This window comes from Geospiza fortis, unplaced genomic scaffold (assembly GCF_000277835.1).
Source record: "Geospiza fortis unplaced genomic scaffold, GeoFor_1.0 scaffold186, whole genome shotgun sequence".
Classification (NCBI taxonomy): Eukaryota; Metazoa; Chordata; class Aves; order Passeriformes; family Thraupidae; genus Geospiza; species Geospiza fortis.
Window position 1 is genome coordinate 6,400,391 of NW_005054331.1, and position 18,526 is coordinate 6,418,916.

General features: G+C 44.1%; 1 protein-coding gene across 1 annotated transcript; it reads left to right on the forward strand.

The window, feature by feature from the left end:
* Positions 1-358: 358 nt before the first annotated feature.
* On the forward strand, positions 359-16,959 carry WDR91 (WD repeat domain 91). Its single transcript, XM_031057570.1, has 14 exons — positions 359-538; positions 1,489-1,696; positions 2,518-2,600; positions 4,754-4,878; positions 6,621-6,798; positions 7,066-7,224; positions 9,270-9,469; positions 9,927-10,077; positions 11,540-11,634; positions 11,949-12,117; positions 12,822-12,930; positions 14,376-14,488; positions 15,254-15,451; positions 16,314-16,959. Exons 2-14 carry the CDS (start codon positions 1,693-1,695, stop codon positions 16,476-16,478), a joined length of 1,749 nt encoding a protein of 582 aa, XP_030913430.1. The 5' UTR covers positions 359-538; positions 1,489-1,692; the 3' UTR covers positions 16,479-16,959.
* The last annotated feature ends 1,567 nt before the right edge of the window (positions 16,960-18,526 follow it).

The window sequence follows — 18,526 nt, forward strand, 5'->3', positions numbered from 1 at the left end:
GCTGCACTTGAGTTTTAAACATTTAATCACATTAATTTTTTATTGTTATTATTAACAACAGACTTTTAAAGGAGGTGGAAAGTTTTGCTTATTTGCAAAAAAATTCATCAGTTGGGTTCAACAAAATGTGATATTTCCGTCAAAATCTGTTTAGCTATGCTCTATTTCTTTTTCCTTCATTTGCAAAGTGCTGCAGAGTGGAAGAATGCTAATGCAAAATGCAGAGTGTTTCCCGGATCAGAAAATCGCTAATGCATAAGGATTGTACAGTTAAAGCTTCTCAGCACTAAGTTACAGAAAGTCTTATGCCTCAGGAGCCCTCCTATGAGTGAAGTGTTCCCTGTTTTGCACTCTTTAGGTGGATAAGATAGTGGAGCAGCTGCAGCAGTTTGTGCAGAGCTACGACCTGGCTGCCCTGCGGGATTACTGGAGTTATCTGGACCGACGCCTTTTCAGCCGCCTGGAGGACGTGTACCGGCCAACGGTGAACAAGCTGAAAACCAGCTTGTTCAGATACTACCTGGTCCATGCTGTCCAGGTAGGGTTTCATTTTTAGGCTACTTTATAAAGGTCCTGGTCTCTGAAACCAAAGCAATAAACTGCCTCTGTGAGCCTCTGCCAGGCCTGCTGGATTAGGAACAAACAGTTCATGTGTCATGATCAGGAGTTTGATGCCGACTCACATGACAAGCTTGTGTGCAGGATAAGGAAACTCAGGCAACAGGGAAACATGGTTTGCTCACATAGAGACAAATTTCCTTCAGAAAGGATAACAGTACTGCTAGCTCAGTCCTGCTCGGTTAACTTGGATACTAGCAGAGAACACAAGGTTAAAACTGGAACAAGGAAATGTGGAAGAGAAAATGAATGTCTTTTTGCTTGCTATGAATAGAACAGAAAATAATGAGCTTAAAATGAAACAGATTTTTTTTCTGTTCAAACCCTGGAAAGTCAATGGAGTATATTCTCCCCTTGATTCTTCGTGGTTCCATTCCCTGACTGAAGATCCAGGTGTAAGTGTAGGAGTCAAAATCTAATACATCTTTCTAGCAGTGTGCTTTTTCATGGTTTGTTTTGCCATGTGCTTACCCTGAGGTGTGACAGTCCTGTCTGCATAATGTGTCAGTTGGAAACCTTTTCAAGCTGCATGTACTGTAGACTTAAGCAATTCGAATTATACTTTGGTCCTGTATATGAATGCTTATGTCAGTGCACTCTGCACTGGTTTAGCTGAAATCAGTGTGTTTGGTTCGATTGGTCTCAGCCTTTAAACAGGATTGTGGTGATTAGAAATAAGTCTTTTGGATTAAGTACATTTGTAGGCTTCTCTTACCATATTTGGGATTTTTTTGTTTCCTGGTGAATCTAACCACTTGTTGTGTCAGGGTGATGAAAATAGTTTTGTTCATAATAAAAAGCAAATGTTCCTTGGCCTAATCTGGTGGCATTACCGGAAGTGTGAGCCCTGTTCTTCTTGCTGTGTTTCAGAATGGCCGCAATGACAAGGCACAGGAGTTTTTCCTCAAGCAGGCCTCCGAGCTCCAGAACCAGGCAGAGTGGAAGGATTGGTTTGTCCTGCCCTTCCTCCCTGCTCCAGACTCCAACCCCACCTTTGCTACCTATTTCTCACGCCAGTGGGCAGATACCTTCATCGTGTCTCTGCACAACTTCCTGAGTGTCTTATTTCAGTGCATGCATATCCTTCTTTGCAACTAATAGTTACATCTCCCTTGCCCTGGTGGTACAGTTATGCCAAGGATATAGTATTATGGAACTTCTTGCTTTCAGGTGATTTTTGACAGCCAAGACTTAATAGAAAGTTGGTGTTTACCAGAGGATGCTGGAATAGTTACTGCTCAGTTATCTGATGATACATGGTATTCCCTGGGCAAAACAAGTATGGTTGTTGCTGATGCTGAATCATCCTCATGAACTAGAAATCTTGTGCACATGTTGTTCTGAAATGGTTTTACTCTTTGCTTGACATAGTGCAAAACAGTCATACAACCTTGGGTCATAATCCATAATTGTACTGGCATCTGCTGTTAGATCCTTCTTTGGGTACATTATGTTCACAACATTGCCTAGTGACAGCTCATTATAATAGAGCAGTTGATTTTTGGCAGGAATAAGTTTTTAGCCCCACGCTACAGAGTTCTGTCTTGTTTGGTGAATGGCAGGCTTATGCTGCAGCTGGAATACAGCTCATCTTGAGCTGTTCAGTGTACAGTAAAGCAGTTATAGAACCTGTCTTGCCCTCCACTTCTGACTCTAAAAAGAAATAATCTAAAAATCCTTGCAAAGTCCACATGAAATAATTTGTGCAACTGCAAAGTGAAAAGTTGACTTAATTACTTAAGCTGTTGCTAATCTTCTGGTCGTGCACATACTTTTTGCTAATTGTATGGACTAGGCAGCTTTGTTTTTACAGATAAATGGCCAGTATGGAGTGCTGGCTTTTAGAATTAAGCCAGGTGCACACAAATTGTCACCTCGATTTTCTTTAACATTGCTTACCCGTTCCAGTCATACTGAACTTTGAAGCTGAATGTCTCAGGACCAGTCTCATACAAGAAGAAAATGAATCGTTGCGGCATAAGGTCAGAATTGAGATCACTCTTTAGCTGCTGATTGTGTGATGTGAGTTTTGTAAAGTTGATTCCATCCACTCAAGAACATTGTAACTGTTCTGTTTGGTGCAGTTATTCTAAGGCAGATTCTTTTAAGTCTTCTGTTTTATTTTGATTTATCTTTCAGTTGTTTCCAGCAAACTTAGGGTTGTCATCATACTGTGAAATGTGTGTTTAGGATATTCCTGTCCCTCTGCTGGAGGTGACTGTCTCCCCTCCCTGTGCTGTCTGACAGGTGACTGAATACTATACAAACTCGTTTTCTGTTACACTGCAAAGTTAAAACAAGGTGAAACTGGTAGCAGCTAAGAGATGTGTGTCGTAGAGTAATAGAATGGGTTTGAAAGGAATTATGGCTGATTTTGTGAATAGTATTCAGTCACTTCCAGATTTTAGCTGATAGAGAAATAGAAGCAATAGAAATGGGTAGTAAATTCTGGCAAAGAGACAGAAACTGTTACTTCTGAAATGGTCCCTTCACCATGTTTGATATATACTTAAAGCAATTTCGACCAACTAATGGAAATGTTGTGAGTGTCTGTTTCCCAACTCTAGATCTTACAGTAAACCATAAGAAGAGTCTATTAGTTCCGACAAAATGTTGCTCATCTCCATGTCTTGTGTTTGACAGTATCATCAGCAGATACTTAGGAAAAGGGTGTAACAGGGGTCAGTCATTTCCATGTATAACTTCTGTTAGAGAAATTTGTGGAATCTACAGTTTAAGAACTTTCTAAACTATAGATCACATGTGGATGATCACATACAAGTAGGAAGGCTTATTCATGTAAGCAGAACTTTAATTTTGCTTCCTCAAACATACCAAGAAAAGCTCTTTTTGTATAAATACTTCAGTAAAGTTTGTGCTTCACCTCCTGTATTACAAAACATTGTTGTATGTTGTGTTTCCTGTTTGTACTGTTTTAATAGCTGTTCAACACTGTCCTAGAAATAGAAGTTAAATAGAAAAATTGATTTAAAAAAGGAGGCAGTTTTTGGGAAAAAACCCAAGATTTGTCACTGTGTACTGTATGGAGTTAGAAGGTCAGTCAAACATTGACAGGAGGGTTCTGCAAAGATGGTCAGTGAGTAGGGACAGAGGATGAGGTGTGTTTTGCAATAGAGCTCTTTTATTTCCTCAAATTTTGTGTTCTTTACTTTTAGTCAGAATAAATCTATGGTTTGTATTTTGCATGTTGGCTGATATCATTTGCAGTATGGATAAAAGTTTTCTGACAAATTGACAGAAGTAAAACTAGACTTTCCCTTTTAGTCAACTTCTCAGGTCAGAGAGGGAACCAGCTACCTCTAGAATACAGGTTTGAAAAAAGGATGTCAATAAATACTGAATTTTATGCTAGCTGAAATTAAGTAGTGATTCTGTTTTATGCTGCTGAAACAATGCAAGTACATAAATAGCAAGCTGGATTTCTAAAGCTCATTTTTCTTCCTGTATTTTCTTTCCTTAAATAGCGTGTTAAAAAGAAAAAGAAAAATATCTGAAAAACAAACGTACAGAAACAGAAAAGCCTGAGGAACTCTTTGTGTAAGAGTCACAGGCATAAACCACATCTGTTCCAGAAAACTGCATGCTGAGGTTCCTCTCTACTAAAGGGAAAAAGAGATGGTTTTCTTTCTCCACAATGTGGAGATAAATCTCACTATCATGTTTGGGAAGGAGTTGCACAGGGTATAGAGCTGGATTTCAGGGTGACCTGGTTTCACTGACCTTGGTGCACCCTGCCAGTCCAGCAAGCCCTTGGCTGTGGGAAGAAGATTACCTTCTAGGCTCCATGCCTGCACTGCCCTGGCTCAAACTGCCTGCATGGAGAGGGACTGGTGAGCTCTGCCCTGCCCAGCTCTTGTTTCCCAGCACCACTAATGTCCCCACAGCAGCCCGAGGAGAGGAATGAGGGTTTTAAGTAGGCTGCAGTTTCATGTGCCTAAAGTACTGATTGTTTTGACTAATCGGACTAATGTGGTGCTCAGCCAGTCAGAGCAACTTTTTTCCTTCCCCACCCTTCTAGAGCTGTTGAAATAAAAGGAGTAAGCAACTTCAGTGAGTGGGAAGGAGGTGAATCTCAGTGACACTGTGTTTACTTGGCTCTTTTCTCCTGTCCTAGCTGTTTGCTCTGCAGGCTGAATCCTCCCGCATGAAGAAAGAGGAACTGGAGGTGGAACAAACAGTTCTGCATCACAAGTTGCCTGCATATGTGGCCAACATGGATCGACTGGGGGACTCTGAGCTGTGAGTGCCTGCAGGAGAAGAGCTGGGGACAGGCTCTGCTGCTTTTGTTGGGTCAGGGAGGTTCCTGGAGGGTCATTTCCACGTCCCCTGCCCTGGGATTCAGCGCAGAAAGACATCCAGGCAGACCTAAGTAGGTTTAGTGGAATTCATGACAGATGTCTCTCCCATCTTTTGGGAGGTTCTTGCAAACCAGTGAGAGCCCAAGCACACATGGAAGTGATTCTGTTCTGCTGTCAGCAGTGCACCAAGGTGTTCTGGGCATCTAGGGCACTGGCAGCAGTGCAGTACCTGCAGTATTGCTCAAGTGAAGTGGATTGGCTCTTAATTCCAATTTACCTGAGTGCCTGCAGTGCCATAGGTGAACGCCCTGTGTTGTTTTGTAGACACTGTTACTTTATGACCCAAATGGATTCTTGTCACACAGGGATGTTTTCTTGCTTTTGCAAAGTCAAGAGAGAAAGAGCTTCTCTTCTCTGAGGCTCAGTTATGCACAGATTTCCCCATGAACTTGCTGCAGTTAAAAGTGTGTTTTATGTCTACATCTAATTTGTGCCTATCTCTGGAAATTAGGCAACATACACAGTGATACTGCTTCTTTAACTGTTATTTTTTACCCCAGTACAGGACAGGAATAGGATTGATTAAATTATCCTGTTGCCAGTGACAGATAGAAGTTGTAGCAGGTACTACACACAAAATGTTTTAGTCTAAAATTTGTCTTATTAAATAGACTTAAGTGTTTATTCAACTATCTTGGTGACAGCTCTGCAGTCTTTGCACAGTACAGGCTACAGAGTTTAGTTTATGATATGTTTTTTTGAACTATGTGGAAAGCCCTTATGCTATCTGCATGTATGGAGGAGTGTGACTTGAGGGATGGGATAATTTATTCCTGTATTTATTTTTGTCCATATGAATTAGAAAAGCTTGCCTAAGAAGTGGCATTTCTTGCATGTGCAGCTTATCTCTTAGTCTGGGGACCAGTTCAGCTGCTTATTTTTGTGTCTCTGCTTAACTCAAAGCCCAGCTTTGGTAGAGTAGTTCCATCCTTGCTGAGTGGATAGACAATGAAGATTATTGTATTCCCCTTGCCCTTGCTGCCACTCTGCTCTCAGAGGAAGCTGTAGCAGAGTGAGGTCAGACAATTTATGTTCTGGGAAGCAGCTGCTGCTCTTGGCATTGTGGACTGGGAAGGGAGGTGTTTATAATCATACAAATGGGCTGTAGCTCTCATATTTTCTTTGGGTCTGGATTTTGAGATATTGAAGGCTTGTGCCATAAAATTGTTGAACATGACTTGCTGTTTATCAAAGGGTGTTCAGTGAAATATTGGATGCTGAATGTCTCTCAAAGTAGGTCTGTTTTATGCTATGAACTGGGAATAACATCTGAATAAGTCCTACAGAAATCTGAATTCCCCTGCCTTTCCCTTAGGGTCTTTCTAAACAAACAGAGTGGAAGGAGTTTTAGGTGGCTCTAAAGGGAATTCAGCAACAGTTTGAGCTCACTGGCATCTCTGTGAAGTGAGCTTTTGGTTACAGTGACTGTAATGACCTGCTCCAGGCACTAACAGGATATTTTCAAATAGGGTTTTAGTGCATAGTGGTGCACTGGCTTGCAAATGAACATCTGTCTTGCAGTGGTTCAAGCAGCTGCCACTTCACTCAACTGGGTGGTCTTTGGGCAGGTTGCCTTGCTACACTTTCACACTCTATTTGGTGGTGTTTTGTGTTTTTCATTAGTGATATGACCTGCAACCAGAGAAGTACAGCACATTCTCTTCAGTCCCGGGGAGGCTTTCTGTCCTCCTTTCTCTCTCAAAGTAAAAAGGGCCCTTCCAGACCAATCCATTCAAGTGGGACTTCTCCAATGCAGGCTAGCAGTATGCTGCTAGGGAAGAAGGAACCAACAAATCACCAGGTAATTCTCAACTGAAAGTTGCTCAGTCTCCAAGGAATTAACTTGCAGCATGACACCGCTCCAAGCTTCTGCTTCCACCTGAAAAATTAAATGTCCTTTCCTGCCTTGAAAATGTGTGCTGGGCCTGAATGCAGCACAAGAACAGCTATTGTTATCTGAGAGCTTGTGGAGTCCTTGCAGGTGCTTGGTTGCTTTGCTGCTTCGTTTGCTCTTTGTTCTGCAGCCTATAGAAGCACAACTTTGCCCAGTCACCTCTCTGCTTTCCAGAGTGCCAAAGGAAAAGAAGGAGCAGTGAGTTCTAAGGATGGGAAGAGCCACTTCAGTGGTTTAGTGGCCGGAGAGTCCAGTTCCCTGCAGCAGCGGCAGAAGCGCTTGCAAGAGCACGGGAAAGAAAGGAAAGAACTGTTGTCAAAAGGGACCTCCCAGGTACTGGTCAGCACTGCAGGGCTGGGAGGCAGAAGGCTTGCATTTTTGTGAAACTAAGTGGTAAAACAAGTGCAAGTATTTCCTTTAAGCTTTGGAATTGCTAGTCAGGAATAACTGTATCAAAGGTTAATGTTTATAGTTAATCCAACTCCTGCACTTGGTTTATTTCTGTATCCCTGGAAGTTAATCAGTATTGGCATTTCAGGTGGAAGAAGAATTCTTTTGTCTCTGTGTTTTTCAACAGCCTGGTCCTGAGGCTTCATTAAGGTTTCATTCACTTTCAGTGGTTGTGTTCAAATACCTTGTTAAAATCCCCATTCCTTGGTGGTAATGAACTTGGCTCACTCATCCAGCCAAAGTGAGTTCTCTTCCTGTAGGTTCTTATGCTGATTTATACAGGCTCTGTGTGGGACAATGGAAACAAATATAAAATTTTCCTGGATAGGAATGGAACTTGCTTTCCTAGCAACATTTACTTTTTGGAGTTTTTTGTACTTTACTGTTGCAGTTTTGCCTGGGGGTGTGCCCTGCTTTAAAATCTCATGAAATAATAAAACTGTGTCCTGGATTTTAACTGCTGAAGGTCAGCACATTGCTTCTGTTCACCTGTGTTGTATGGCTTTCAGCAGCCATGTTGTCAAAAAGTACAGAGCACAGGCAGCATCTCAGCCCTCGTTATTTTGTCTGTATGAGACATTCTGCCTTGTGGAGAGACAGTGCTGAGGGACTGTTGCCTCTTGGCCAGTGTGTGGCTGTTCTGTGTGTGGGAGTGCTGGTTAAAGAGATGTTACTCTCACTCAGCATTCAAGGCCTTGAGAGAACTTTGTTATTCATGGTTCATCTAAAACACTTTCAGCATTGGTTGGAAAATTGCAACACCCAATTTCTTAGTAAGTTTCCTTTCACTTCCCTTTTTCTAGAATGTTCCACGTTAAGGCAGTGATTTTTTGGATGTGTAAAGATTGGTCCTTGTGCTCTTGGGGAACCTTGATACTCTAACTTTCTCTTGTACTCAAAGCATGTGAGCAAAAAGGAAACTGAAAGGTGGCACTGTTTTCTTTCACATGAGAGTCATTAACTGGTTGTTACCTCCCCACATTAACTAGCAGAATAATTCTTGGATTTATTTCCCAGTCTATTCCAGCTCTGTGATTTCAGATGATTTGATTATGCAGTGCTTGATCCATTGGTCCTGATGAGAAGCTACTGTAAATTAGGCAAGCATGTGTTACAGAACAGGAATTCTTAACCATCAGTACCATTTTGGGGACACTTAGCTTTCAGAGGATGGTTTATCAAAAGAATGCTAGCAGATGGTTTACCACCTTATGTGCTGTATCTGCTTCTTGTTCAACTTCTGGTGGCAAGGGAAGACTAAGCTGCTTCCAAATATTTCTGCAGTGCAGATCTTGTCTCATCCAGATACCGTCACTTCCTAAAACTCCATTTGTTCTGTCTGCCCTGTCAAATTGGGTTTGAAGCTTTTGGACTCATGTGTCAACTCTACTGTTGTCATCAGTCAGTTGGCTGCAGTGGTGACTCCAGTGTGCACAATCTAAACCTCTGGCAGATGAGGATAATCCATCCACTGGAGCTTGAGAGCCAAGTTTTTGTGCAGGTTTGCTGAACTGCATATTGTACAGACTTAACTTTTATTGCTGAATGCAAGAATTCCTTGAAATATGTTGATTTTCTTGTGAATCTGAGCTCTAATGGCATGTAAATGGGCCTCTGATATTGGCTGAGGTATGCTAGAAATGTTGCAGTTTTATTTAATTCTTACGGGAAGGTATATAACTGGGCACATGGAGGAGGATATAAGGGACTCAGCATCTAAGCAGGTCATATTAAATAGTGCAGTTGTGCAACACATGGTCCTTGTACTCAGAAAGGTCCCTGGCAGAAGGAGTGTTGGGCCTGACAATGCTTCTGTTTTATTGCACCTTCTTCTTTTTTTTTTTTTTTTTCTCCCAGCAGGCTGGGGTAGCTGAGGAGCTTGATATGGAGCTGCTTCCTTGTATTTCACACAGGATTTCTTCCTTCAGGGCCAAAGTGCTGAGAAGAAAACAGATACTAACACAGCTGAGGCAGAACCATGCTCAGAGCTGCATGCTGAGCAAACAGACACTTCAACCAGAATGCCTGGCAGCAGTGCAGAGGCTGTGGGGGTTCGGCAGGAGCAGCCTTTCATCGTCCTGAGCCAGGAGGAGTATGGGGAGCACCACTCATCCATCATGTACTGCAGGTAATGCACTGGCAGGAGAGGGCTGTGTTGTAGAAGCCTCTGCAGAAGGATCAGCTGTGTCTGCCCTCTGTCTCCCAGCCTCTGTTCTGTCCTGCACGTTGGACATGTACTCTCACTTGTTGGGCTGTCAAGTTGGTGTGGCTGAAAATAACATGTAGCTTGTGCTACATGTGAGAAAGGACAAAGATTTTTGGACAGAAATATTTGTGATTGGGCAATGCAAGCCAGGAAGAAACAGTCTCATGGAAAGCAGGTATTGTTTAAGGGCATTATGCTTTATGTCTGGACCTTAGTGTGCGTTGTTGTGCCAGTTACTGTGAAGTGAGCAGGAAGTAGTGCAAAGAAATTCTAATTCCTGCAGAAGGAACTGGTGTGTGGCCAGGAAAGGAAGGATTAGTGGGTTACATCTAAGAATTTGAGGGAGAAAAATATCCCATCAGTTTCATTCTACACACAGGGTTGATTGTTCTGGACGGAGGGTGGCCAGCTTGGATGTGGATGGGGTCATCAAAGTCTGGTCTTTTAACCCCATAATGCAAACAAAAGCTTCATCCATTTCCAAATCTCCATTGCTGTCTCTGGAATGGGCCACCAAGCGTGATCGGCTGGTGAGTAGTCTGTGTGTGGAAGTGCAGCAGATGATTTGGGGCTGTCCTGCAACATGTTGCACATTCACTTCTAGACAGCTGCACTGTGGATAAGATTGGGACAGCAGTTAGTTTCCACAGGGAACCAAAGCCTCTGGGGTCTAAAAAGAACTAGAGTGGGGAGTGTATGCTTTGTATAGAGCAAGGAGTTCACCACTGCTTGCCCTGAAATGGAAATTCTGAAGTGCAGTGTGGTACAGCTGCAGGATAGAAGTAGTGCCTTTGAGAGAAATGCCTGTCTTCACACCGATCACACAGCAACTTGTGAAGACAGGCCGAGGCAACTGAGTATAACAGCCTGTGGGAGGCCTGCAGAGAGCTGTGGACATTTATTCGTACCCTGAGCAGCAGAGAAGGGAAAACAGGGTTGAGGTGGCATTTTACTTGTGCGTAAAAAGGTGTGAAAAAAGCTCCATGGCCAGTTCTAGACTGGTGTTTTAAGAACTGAGGGTTTGTGTGTGCATGAGGAGCTTGGATCTTGTTTAAAAAATAATGGAAGTTTAAATGTTTCCTATATCCCTTTTACTCTAGTTCTGTTACTAGAGAGGAGCCTTAAAAGATATGCATTCCTTTGAGTCCTTGAACTGTTGCTAGTGTTTCATGCCCTCCCTTGGCAGATACAGGGCTGTATGAGAAGGCTGACCTGCAAATGAGGCAGTATTATTTTTCACATTTTGGCACTGACAATGTGTGGCTTGCTAACCCCAAAATGCCACCTGTGAAGAGCTGGTGCTACAGCTTGTCTCTTCTTTGGCTTTTAGAAAGCAAGTTGTCAATGCAGTTGTTGCACTTTGTTTGTTCTGATGATGTTTCTTCTACTTTGTGGAATTAATTTCCTTGTTGCTAACAGAAAGATTCTTAATTCTGAAATACATGTAGGATTCACCAGCAAATTAGGCACTGAAGTGACGAAGATCTGGCTTGCTCAGTTTTATTTATAATGCATCTCTTCATTACTTAAATTTTAATTGAAATTGTAACACCACTGATAAAGTATGTGTGAGCTCTTCTGGATGATTTCATCCTCCCATGGGTGAAAGGAGTTGCCTTCTGCTTGATTTTCTCTTTAGCACACAATTAACAATCTTAAGCTTCTCTTTACTTGGACCCCTAGATATTGAGACTCCATACATGTTTTGCATCTCATAAGGTTGAACCATGATCTAGAAAGTGGTGTTTATGCCACCTTGGTGCCTATTAGATCTTTTTCTCACTGGGAAGCAGGGTTTTTACTCTGACTTCTGTGGCTTTGGGGTAGTCCCACTCAGTGTGATTGCACAGGAAGACAGGATGTACCATAATGGAGTAATATTTAGTCTGAATGCATAAATAGGAAAAAATTACTAAGTCTTGGTGGTTGTTGGCCAGCATCATTGTACTGCTCACTCACACTTTTTCCATCTACTTCCTTGCTGGTTTCAAGCTATTGCTTGGCAGTGGGGTCGGGACAGTTCGTCTTTATGACACAGAAGCAAAGAAGAATCTCTGTGAAATCAGCATTGATGAGGACATGCCCAGGTAACTCTGGAATACTGATTTTTCTGTATAAATAGAAATAAATGGTATTGGTTTTAATAGTAAACATTTTAATGTTCCTGCTGCTTTTCTGCAGCTGCAGGATTATCCAGCCTTCATCTAGAGGGCAGTCCTTGCCTGAGCTGAGTAAAACTGTTCAGGTGAATGGGAGACACTCAAAAACTAAGCAGATGAATCTGCCCTCCTTTACAGTGCACCCTGTCTTGCAGACTCTTAATGGGAGAGCTCGTAGGTGAGTGTTTTGCTTGAGGCAGCTGCAGGAGAGAGGTGATTCAGACCATGTGCCTGTGTTTCAGGATCCTCTCGCTTGCCTGCAGCCCAAGTGGTGCCTCCTTCGTCTGCTCTGCAGCAGCCCAGAGCCCTGTCTCCCACATTGACTTCTCAGTAATCAACTCTGGGGGCAAAAGCATGAACCAAGTTCCTGGGAAACTGCTACTGTGGGACACTAAAACAATGAAACAGCAGGTACTTGCTGGGTTTCTTTCCTCTCTGTCTGCTTGCTGAGAATGGGTGTCTTCTGTTTCAATGTCTAGGAGCCCTCTTTCTAAATTATGCTGACTTTCTTTTCAACACCCTTCTTTTTCCTCCTTCTTCCTTTCCCCTCTGTCACATTCAGGATAAAAATAAATAATGTAAGTAGCTGCTGGATTGGGTGAAGTATTTTTTGTTTTATTGGTGTGTTGGGATTTTTCTGAGGAATTTTTCGGAATAGTCCACGGCCTTGTTTCTATCCTGGCTGCACAGTTTGTGACTGGAAATATCCCAAGTGGATTGAATGACGCTTTGCTGAGGCTTTCTCCATTTGAGCTGTACTGAAAGGTTTTCGTTGCTGCTGTTTCCCTTGCCTTCCCTGATTTTAAGTGAAGTGCTGTCCCTGACATGTAGGAGAAAGCAACATACTCAAGCTAATGCCTGCCAGAAGCTGGTTTTGCAACCGTGAGGCCATGGCCAAGAAAGCTGTGGCTTGGCTGAGGTGAATTGCTGGTTTAGTGTCAGTAAAATGCTTCTGCCAGACCTTGAAGTCTGTAGTCATTAGAGGTGTAGGGCTCCAAACCAGAGTTCTTGTTACTAAATACCATCTTTCTTTCTTTCTTCCTTCCCCTGGAGTTCAGCTCTTCAGCATCCCCAGCTCCTTTTTGCTCAGCATTAATGCAGATTTTCCCTTCCAGCTGCAGTTCTCCCTGGAGCCTGAGCCCATTGCTATTAACTGCACAGCCTTCAACCACAATGGCAACCTTCTGGTCACCGGGGCTGCAGATGGGATTGTTCGTCTCTTTGGTAAAGTGCAAAGGGACCTGGGGGTGTTGGTTGGTAGCCAGCTCTGAGGCCAGGTGGCCAAGACTGGCATGTGGGCTTGGATCACAAATAGTGTGGCCAGCAGGATGAGGGAAGGGATTGTCTCCCTGCTCCTGGCACTGCTGAGGTTTCATCTCAAACAGCATGTTGGGTTTTGGGCCCCTCACTAGATGAAAGGCGTTCTGGGGCTGGAGCATGTCCAAAGAACAAAACTAAAGCTGGTAAAGGGTCTGGAGCACACGAGGAGTGGCTGCAGGAGCTGGGGTTCTTTAGCTTAGGGAAAAGGAGACTGAGGGGACACCCTACTGCTTTCTGCAAGAACCTGAAAGGAGATTGTGGCCAGGTGTTGGTCAGTCTCTTCTCCCAGGTAACAGAGGGTCAGACAGGAGGAAAGAGTCTCAAGCAGTATCGAGGGAGGTTTAGATTGGATATTAGGGAAACTTCTGTCACCAAAGGAATTGTCAAGCACTGGAGCAGGCTACCCAGGAAAGTGCTGGAGTCACCATCCCTGGAAGTTTTTAAAAGTTGTTACAGATGTGGCACTTACATGCCATGTGGAGTGTAGTTTAGTGGTGCAGTTGGCAGTGTTAAAGTTGGGCTTGATTATTTTGGAGGTCTTTTCTAACTTAAATGTTTCTGGGAAACTGAGTAGTGAGGTGATCCCTAGTCCTCAGCTGGCTGCCTGTAGCAGGGAGGCAGCTGTAGGATATGCTTGGAGACCAAAGTGGAAGCTGTTGTCTCCACAGGAGCTCTCAGGAATGAATTGACGTAGACTTTTTCTGGAGGAAATTGGCTGGAGACCCTGGTAGTGCTGATGGATTTGTTTCTCTCCTGCTGACGAGGGGAGTGAATTTGCTCTTAAGCCATGTGGTCTTGTGCTGTGCCAGAGAGCAGTACCACTAGAGGCTGAGCTGTGAGGAAAGCAATTAATGTGAGACCTTGCATTTAAATGCAAGAGTTTCACATTAGTCCTCCTTTTGGGAGCAATTTGTGTTTCTCAGGTTTTTGTACTCTTCATCCTGTCCTTGCAAGAAAGGCAGCTCAGGCCTCCTACCTTTGAATGGGGAATCTGCCTCTGGTGCAGGTGGAGGCTGCAGTCCCAAGTCTTTGGGAGGACAGAGCTGTCAGCAGCTGGGAGGATGGGCAGGATCACAAGGGGAGGAGGAGGGCCAGTGGTGCTTGGATGCAGAATGCCTGCAGTTGACTGTGAATATGTGAGCAGTCCTGTAAAGTCCAGTAGTTACAGACAATGATTTTGTGGCCAAAGTGACAGCAGGAGTACAGGCACAGGGTGCTGGGACTGGACTGGGCTCCCCCAGGCTGGCTTGGAGGGCTGGCACAGAGACCTCAGGAACATAAAAGGCCTCCCTCTCTTCGCCTCAGCTCTGTGTGAGTACAAGGAGGGTTCAGTACTGTTCTCCCCTCAGATATGCAGCAGCACGGGTGCGCCATGAGCTGGAAGGCACACGAAGGAGAAGTCTACTCTGTGGAGTTCAGCTATGATGAGAACACAGTCTACAGCATAGGAGAGGATGGCAAGGTAGGCTGGGGATGACCTCCTACTGCTCAGCTGGCAGAGAGGCTTCTTCTGGAGTCTTCTCCACGTGGTGGGGACAATCATAAAAATATGCTCAGATTCTGGATGAAATGTGGGCTGCTAACTGCAGTCTTAGGTGTGCAGTACCACCCTGCTCCAGGTAATCTGCAGAGAGAGTGGCTGAAAAATGTGTTCATAGTTGGAGCTGTCTTTGACCTTGTGTGCAAATCCTACTGTTGGTGACATCCCTTTTCTAAATAGTCCATGTGAGGATGACCTTTCTCTGACCCTGAGATCACCACATTTGAGATCTGGGATTCACAGGGAGGCATATCCTTGACCACCTTGCATAAATCTCATCAGCAGCTCCCTTTATAATTGTTATTGTAATTGTTATTATTGTTTATAATAAACACTTCAATTTCTGCAGTTCCTCAATCTTCAGCAGCAGAGAGAGGTGTGGCTCAGGGAGGGACCTTGGCTGAGGAGTGAAGCAAGTTCTCACCAGAGTACTGCATGCAGTATGGAAAGACACATAGGCAGTAGTGCTTGAGGAATACAGAGAATATCTTTGCCTGGATAGAAGGCACTCTTACAGCCTTTGCAGCCTGTGTTTTATTAATATAGTCATTAGGTATAGATGTCAAAATGCCATCTTCTGTTTGTGAGGAATACTCACTATTTTGCTTAAAAGCAAAAAAAGACAACTGCACTTGCATCCCAGTTAATTTCATTGTAGGCTTTTCTCATCTCTTTTTCTCATTCTAGTTTATTCAGTGGAACATCCATAAAAGTGGCTTGAAGGTGTCTGAGTATGACCTTCCCAGGGAAGCTACAGGTCCTTTTATTCTGTCTGGGTACAGTGGCTACAAGCAAGTCCAGTTCCCACGAGGACGGCTTTTTGCTTTTGACTCTGAGGGCAATTACATGTTGACATGTTCTTCTACTGGGGGAGTAATTTTTAAGGTAAGTCTGAGAAGTGATGGGGACTACTCTTAAGTATCCATACAAACTTCTGTTAATTACAGGAGTGCAACAGCAGCCACTGGAAGTTCTTAAGCAGCACATACCCATCCTGGCTCTGTCAAAGCTGCTGCTCAGTTTCACACAGTGTGCATTTTAGCAGTGTGTAGTGACTGTACAGCAAGTGTTTGGGTCCTACAGCTGGAGTATTTGTGCTCTTTCTTAAAGCCTAGCTTTAGTGTCCAAGTGACTAGGACAAAGTTTTAATTACTTTTTTTAATGTATAGATACATGTCAGTTCAGTGCAAAATATATGATTGTTGACGGGTGCTCATGTTCAGTCTGCCTTCTGTGCCTGCTGATTTTATGTTGGACCCAGCCTGCTCCTCTTCCCTTACCATGTACTGAAATTAAACAAAGGGTAAGGCTGAATGGTTCTGAGTGCCCAAATTTCTGTGCTTCATTAACAAGTGTTACTTATCACATGCCCATGCTCTTGCAAGGTAGATTAGATGGAATCTTTACTTTGCATCTGGGGCACTCAGAGCACCTGAACAAACATGAGCTATAGCTTAGGCTTATGTGCTTCTCATCAGTGTATGCTCTTAGGGTGCCTTGTTCAATTACTGCAGTTCAGTTGATGTCAAAAGTTGAGCTGCTTGAGAGCACATGCTTCTGTAGTGAGACTGGAAACTTCCTTTCCTGTGTGTGCTACACACATCTCAGTATCTCTCTGATTTTCTGCTTACTTAGCATGCTCTTAGAGATACAGAGTCTCTGTCAGGCTTTGGCTTGTCTTGTTGGGTGCATTGCTCCCACTGCAGAAACATACCTCCTTAAAATCTTATGCTTTCCTTCTTTTTAGTTAAATGGTGAGGAAAAGGTTCTGGAGAGCTGCCTTTCCCTGGGAGGACACCGAGCTCCTGTTGTCACAGTGGATTGGAGCACAGCCATGGACTGCGGGACCTGCCTCACTGCTTCTATGGATGGGAAAATTAAATTAACAACCTTACTGGCTCAAAAGTCTTAACCTGGACAGTACTGAAGGGGGAAAGAGCAATAGAGCTGACAAACCCAATGTTAACTCATAGGAACAAACTGCATGGGAGAGAAGGCAAAGCAAAGTCCCTCTTCTCATTGTAGCTTTTGCCTCTTGATAAATACATTTGCCAAACCACTGTGCAACAGAATGCCAGTATGGGACTGGATCAGTGGCAGCACTGAAAAATAAGTCTCCACTAATCCATTGTGGCAGCTGGACTTCCCTCTGTTAGGGAGTCCTGAGTAGCACGTGGCTAAAAGGCTGTGGTCGCGTCAGGGTTCTGCAGAAGAAGGTGAGGCTGGAGGAGGCAAGCATGAGGCAGCACAGAGCATGACAGTAAGATGACTCAAACTGGAAAGGCTGATGAGAAACCAGAGTATTCTTGGTATAGCATTTATTGTTATGATTTTGTTAGTTTGTTTTTATTTGGTTTTTTTCTGTAAAAAGAAAATATTCCCTTGCATTTGAACTCTATGCTTTGTTCAGCAGTTGCTGCAAAACATGGAGGGTGGTGAGGGCAGTGATGTGCCAAGTCTCCTGCATGCAAGAAAGCTCTTGTGTTTTCACCAGGTGCTTCCAGCATCACACCTGCACACCATGGTGAACCAGACATCCAGGAACAAAAACAACTGTGTTTGCTTGGATGTAGTGTTACCTTGCCATAGGTAACTGCTACCAACCAGAGCAGAAATTTGAGTCAGACTTTGAAATACTTGTGTTGGAGTTCAGAAGCTACGTAATGCCTAGCAGGTACCTGATGGTGGATAGGGGGAGGGAGGCCAGGACCAGTCTGGCCCTGTATAGGGCTCTCTGTCACTGGAGCTGTCTCTCCCCCTAAGCCCCCAACATCAGGGCAAGTGCTGTGATCAGGTATTGCATAGCCTTTGAATGGACTAAGCAGATACATTTCATCTGCTTATACATTGCCAAAGAGCTTTCTGCTGCTTATGTCCTTAGCCTGTACTGGGAGTTTGTGGTACTGTTGTTCCTTGGCAGAGCACACACTGCTGGAAAATGAACAGCCATTCATGAGCCACATGGGTAGCCGTTCTCTCAGACAGCAGTTCAAGGATAACACTGCTGGATGCTGAAATCCTCACTACAGGCATATTCATGCTACAGGTACCTGTTGTCCATGGAGTAACTTGCTCCTGCTGACTACACTCATCTTACAACCCCACCTTCCATTCTCCAAGATTACAGGTCTCCTGCCAGACTGACATCTAAGTACAGGGTTTCTACCTCAGTGGGATGTGATACTAATGGTGCAACTACTCTTTATGCCGGTCTGAGCTAATGTCCCCTCAAATCCAGTGCTGAATTCTAACTGGCTTCAGGAATTCCCAGGGTTAGTCTGGGAGTTTAGAGAGCTCTCAAATTTGTTTGCCTCTCTAAAGGCCAAGAAAGATTGTGACTGTATTCCAAGCCCTGCAGCATTGACTACATTGCGTAGGGGTTTTAGAATTTAGATTTACAAAATTACAGAATGGTCTGGGTTGGAAGGGACTTAAAGCTCTTCTAGTTCCAACTCTGCCATGAGCACAGCCACCTCCCACTAGACCACATTGTCCAAAGCCCCATTTAATCTGGTCCTGAACACTACCACAGATGTTACTTTCTTCCAGCTATTGTCTTCCAGCCTTCACAGAGGGTCAGTTTAGGTTTCTGGGGAGAGACTACTTTGGGTTTGCTTCATAAGTAGAACTATGAGCAAAACAAAACCTCCCAAACAGGGAAAGACAGTATAAAAAACATGTACCAATCCAAGGCTGCTCTGCAAAATGATAGTGCATAAACACAACGTTGATACCGTGCCAGAAGCCTGGAGGGAAGGAATGAACATGTTATTTTGCTAGAACAATGCTCAGCATGCTGTATTCCCAGAGGGGCTTTTACCATCCTTGGCCCAGGCTCCCCTCTCTCCTCGCCTCCCGGCACGAGGCCCCTCCGGTGCGGCGGAGCTCTGCTGCCCTGCGCGCCCGGGCCCGCAGAGGGCGCTCCGGCAGCGGCGGGCGCGCTCGGCGCGCGGTAACCGA

Excerpts from the sequence above, each read along its gene's own strand:
- WDR91 (XM_031057570.1), top strand. Across the intron at positions 6,799-7,065 it reads AGGAACCAACAAATCACCAG|AGTGCCAAAGGAAAAGAAGG; the intron begins GTAATTCTCAAC and ends TCTGCTTTCCAG. Across the intron at positions 11,635-11,948 it reads ATTGATGAGGACATGCCCAG|GATCCTCTCGCTTGCCTGCA; the intron begins GTAACTCTGGAA and ends CCTGTGTTTCAG.